Source organism: Chaetura pelagica, unplaced genomic scaffold (genome assembly GCF_000747805.2).
Source record: "Chaetura pelagica isolate M959 unplaced genomic scaffold, ChaPel_1.0 scaffold363, whole genome shotgun sequence".
Taxonomy (NCBI): Eukaryota; Metazoa; Chordata; class Aves; order Apodiformes; family Apodidae; genus Chaetura; species Chaetura pelagica.
This window is the reverse complement of record NW_009952720.1, coordinates 51,004-55,477: the sequence shown is the minus strand read 5'-3', so window position 1 is coordinate 55,477 and position 4,474 is coordinate 51,004. Positions and strand designations below refer to the sequence as shown.

The 4,474-nt window shown below is 45.1% G+C and overlaps 1 protein-coding gene across 1 annotated transcript in view; it reads right to left on the bottom strand.

Annotated features, from left to right (window-relative positions):
- Positions 1–2,366: 2,366 nt before the first annotated feature.
- The window catches only part of DARS2 (aspartyl-tRNA synthetase 2, mitochondrial), a gene marked incomplete at its 5' end in the record, with an annotated part of 14,020 nt that continues 11,912 nt past the window's right edge, over positions 2,367–4,474 (bottom strand). Inside the window, 4 exons of the mRNA XM_009994664.1 lie at positions 2,367–2,578; positions 3,211–3,286; positions 3,488–3,598; positions 4,084–4,302. Of these exons, the coding sequence (XP_009992966.1) occupies positions 2,367–2,578; positions 3,211–3,286; positions 3,488–3,598; positions 4,084–4,302 (618 nt within the window). The remainder of the gene's footprint in view (positions 2,579–3,210; positions 3,287–3,487; positions 3,599–4,083; positions 4,303–4,474) is intronic.

Here is a 4,474-nt window from a genome sequence, read left to right as displayed (position 1 = left end):
CTGATTTCAAGAACTGAGACTCTTCAGATGGAAATAGCATTTACCTTTGCAAACAGTTACTAACCAAGTGATACAGCACCCCTTGTTTCACAATTTTTTAAAAAAAAAGGTCAGCACACTATGTTTACAGTTACTATAAATACCAGTCTGGGGAGAGCAAAGAACTTCTCAGAAGAACTGTTATTTTCTGTGATTCAATCTCCTCAAACAAGCCTCCAAAATCCCTGTTCTGGGAACAGAGGATTCTCAAGCAAATTTCATGCACATCTGAATCTCACTACCAGTAAAGAAACCAAATCTAGCACCTTCCTTAAAAAGAACCCAAAAAAACCACCCCAAAACGCCCCCAACACAGCAGTCTGAATACAGTACTTTGTACTGTACTTGGCCTCCTAGCAGCAATATTCCATACAATATTCCGTAACACTCCTTGTAAGTTAAGGGAACAAGTGTCTGTTATAATTCCCACAAGGTGACCTGCCTCCTGCAAAAACAGCAACAATCACAACATTCTTGTTTCTTTAACATGCATCTGCTTAGGGATCCAAATTTCAGCTCAGCTTCTCTCTGACAACTGATCCTCACTCCATTACTGGCAGCTTCTACTCCAGTGAAAAAAAATAAAAGTAAACCAAAGGTGAAATAATTTCAAGATAAGAATTAACTGCTCATGCAAGGGGAAAAAAAAATTAAGGAATTCATAGTGTTTGGGTACAATGAATGTGAACACAGTCCAGGAATGTGTTGGTTTTGTTTTTCTAATTAGGATTTAGCCATGCTCCAAAACTGATTATTATAATCATAACATAGGATATGAAAGGATTTGTTTTCTTTATACACACATAACTCCATCACCTTATAAACAGCAAAGTAGCAGCAAACCAGCTCTGCTGTCACTTGTCTCTGGATGGTACTTGTAGCCCAGAGGACTCAAAAAAAACCACCTCGAGGAGAACCACCTCTCCTACTGTTTCTCATCAGGGCAGCCCAGTATTTACAAACACCAACATTGTGCACCACCATGTCATGTATCCCACAGTGTGGGGGCTGAATTAGCTGATAACCCTTGGAGCAGCCCAGAATCTGTTAGAATCTGCTAGAATCTGCAAGATTGAATCTCCTGCACAGGGCTGGAGCTCAGTATCAGCTGAGACAAGAACTGCAGCCTTCCTTCTGTCCTCGTGCACTTCTGGCAGAGCAGATGCCTCCTGCTGTCCTTTCTGGCTGGGACCCAGCAGCTCTCCCTTTTCTTTGCGCCATGTTCCTAGTTCAGGTCACCTCCTTCTCCCTTCCTCAGCTCCTTCACCACCTTCCTCCTTTCCTGCCACCAATTCTCTGCTTTCTCCAACCTAAACACAGAGCTGAAGACCTACTGAAGTGCCTTTGCAGAGGGCTTGCATACACTACAGAGCAGAGCCCAGTGCCTTGGTCTGGCAAGATGCTGCCAGAGCCCATGCCCTGCCAGTGCCGAGTTGCTCCTGCACTGTGGGTGTTCTGCTGTGGGACAGGGATGGACAGACAGTTGCTTGCAAGGAATGTCTGTTTGCTGCTGCAGGTTTGCAGGACCAGGCAGAATTCCCAGAAGACTGGCAATCCTGCTATGCTGTCACAGATTTCTCTCACCTCCTGGAGGGCTCAGAGGTCACAAAAGAAAAACTGGCATCTTGATCTTGTAGAGAAAGCCCAAACCCAAGCTCAGTCAAAACCACTTTGCCAGATAAGCTTTATTTACAAACATACAAACTTCAGACTTGGTGTTGAAAAGCACCAGGACCACAAGCCCCAAAGACAGATCATCACCTCTTTGATGAGCATTATGAGCAGAACTGTTTCAAATTATAAAAACACTTCTCTTCCCCTCTTTAAAGCCCCTGTGGCAAGTTCTGGATAATCTTGTATCCTCCAACATGCTACAAGCTGCTGGTTGCATTAAGTTTTGCTGTGAAGCATCCAGAGACCTTGGCCCTGCACAGCACTGCCCTTTTGTAACAGTCCTCAGCTACAAGTTTCAATGATCATCAGGAACACAAACCATCAGCCAGGGAAGCTGATACTAACTCCTTGAGATGTGAGGAGAAATAATTTACAAAGGGCATGGAAAAAAAAAAAAAAAAGATCCCATTGCCACTCCAGCATGACACCCCAAAGCCAACATTCTCAATATCCAAGGCTAAAATTATGTTCTTTCCTTTTGCTTTTCTACTCTTCCTTCCAATTACCAATCCAAAGGTGAATTCCTCTCGGGGAGTCCATTCAGTCCTGAAGCTGCCACAGCACAGTGGTGTTGCAGTGCCCCTCACCCTCTCTGATGTTTTCTGAACTGAATCCTAGTACTTAGAGGCTGTAACTACCTCTGCTTAAACAGATCAGCAGACATCACTGGCTTTAAGACAGTTTTGTTTTGCCTCTTTTTCTGCAAGTGGCCAGGAAACCTGGATGTGATATGGCTCTAGTTCTTCTGGAGTGACATAGTCTGGAGCACTGCCCATCAGGTCCCGTCCCCTGAAGGATTTAGGAAAGGCAATGACATCTCGGATACTCGGAGCGTCAACGATGAGAGAGATCAGCCTGTCAAGTCCTAGAAAACAAATGGGTGAACCACTTGAGTTATGGCCCTATATTACTTCCTGTGAGTCAGAAAAATCAGAAAGATGGAGTAGATAATATTACTGAGCTTGAAGAATAAAACTGAAGCAAGTAAGCGGGAAAAAAAAAGAACCCTGAGCAGTAGCAGAGAAACAGAATTGCCTCGAGAGTAGAAAAGCCAAGGAAAAATAAGCTTTTCAATGTTAGCAAAAAATTCTGCACCACACCAAGGACTGTAAGACAGAGAGTGTCTTTGCCAAGACAGTATAACAAGCCAGGGCAGCTGAGTCACAGGAACACTGCCAGGGCTCTGTTGATCTGCTCAAACAAAGCTCTTGGTCAGCCCCTTCTGAAGGGTTACAAGAAGTAGGAGGAATTCAAAAAAGAACAAGAGTCTCTGGGTGAGTGGATGGAGGGAAATCACACTGGAAGACCACAGGTTAAAATGCCAGCTTTGGTTTCTGGGGGAGGTTTTTTTGGTGGGGTTTTGTTGTTTGGTTGTTTTTTTAAACCACAAACTTGCAAGGTTCTAGAAAAAAAGTCTGACATTCCTGGGACCTAATATGCCAAGAAAAGAAAAAAGTCACATGACACCTGCATCCTGGAGAGCTACAGAGCACTTACCTAAAGCGATTCCTCCATGAGGTGGAGCTCCAAACTCCAAAGCCTCAAGCAGGTGGGAAAGCACCTCAGAATCCTCCTGCAAAAACGACCCAAGTGTCACTGGAGAAACAAGGCTCTTCCTACTCATAATGTAAGATGAAGGGATGATGGCTCAGGGCTAGGAGTTATATTTCTCTACGAAGCACACGAGTGTCTCTGACAGAATCTGAAGTGGCTATTTAAATTAAATAGCCATTTGGATCTCCAAGAGGATGTTAGAGACATCCTCAGGTGTTACCTTCAGCACATTCTCCAGCACAAAACGCTGCAGTTCTGCACTATGAATTCTGATGGAGCCACCTCCAACTTCACTGCCATTCAGCACAAGGTCATAGTGTTGGCTACGGACCTGCAGAAAGAAATTAAGCACCTTGGCATGGCTGGGGCACAGCTGAGGCACAGCTGCATCTCACACCAGCCTGCACAGACAGCAAAAACACTGGGAATGAAGCCATGACATACTGCAACACTGCCCTCTCAGTTGCAGTACAGGTACCTGTACTTTGGGGGTCACCGACTGCTGCTGACAGGGGTGGGAACAGTACAAAACCTTTTACAAAGTTGATCAAAACCTGAAGCAACACAGGATGGGTCAGAATAACTCCTCCCCTTAAGCAACTGTTTCCTATAAGCCCCTCTTATCAGGAGCACATAAGGATATTTGCCACTCACAGTAACCTGGAAGCCATCTCTTCCAAGCAGACTTGTATAATACACAGTCAGTTCCATGATCCTTAAAACCTTCTTTAAAACTAAGAACAGCTCCTCCCTGCCCAGTTTTCCATGATACAAAGCTACAAAAACAGCCAGCCTGACAGGCATGAAGTAAGTTACCTTTGCAGGATCTGAATAGAGGAGACTGGTATCTGAAGGATGAGGGGCAGTGAAGGGGTGATGAGCAGATTCCAGTTGAGTGGGATTGTTTTCCCTGGGAAGGAAAAGGGGGAAATCCACCACCCACAGGAAGTGAAAAGCTGCAGGATCACGAAGTACCAGCCCAGCTGCCTCAAGGAGGTCAGCACTCTCCAACCTCAGGCTTCCTAAAGCAGAGCACTGCAGGAGACAGGGGAAAGAACCAGACAGGGCAAATTTTACTGTCAGGGAAGTCACTCAAACACCAACCAGGGAAAAGTGTCTTCTAAAGGTAGTATCACAGACAGCATGTAATGCATTGCTGCCTTAAGCACTTTCACTTTCTCTCCCAGCAGATAGCCCCTTCCTGCTG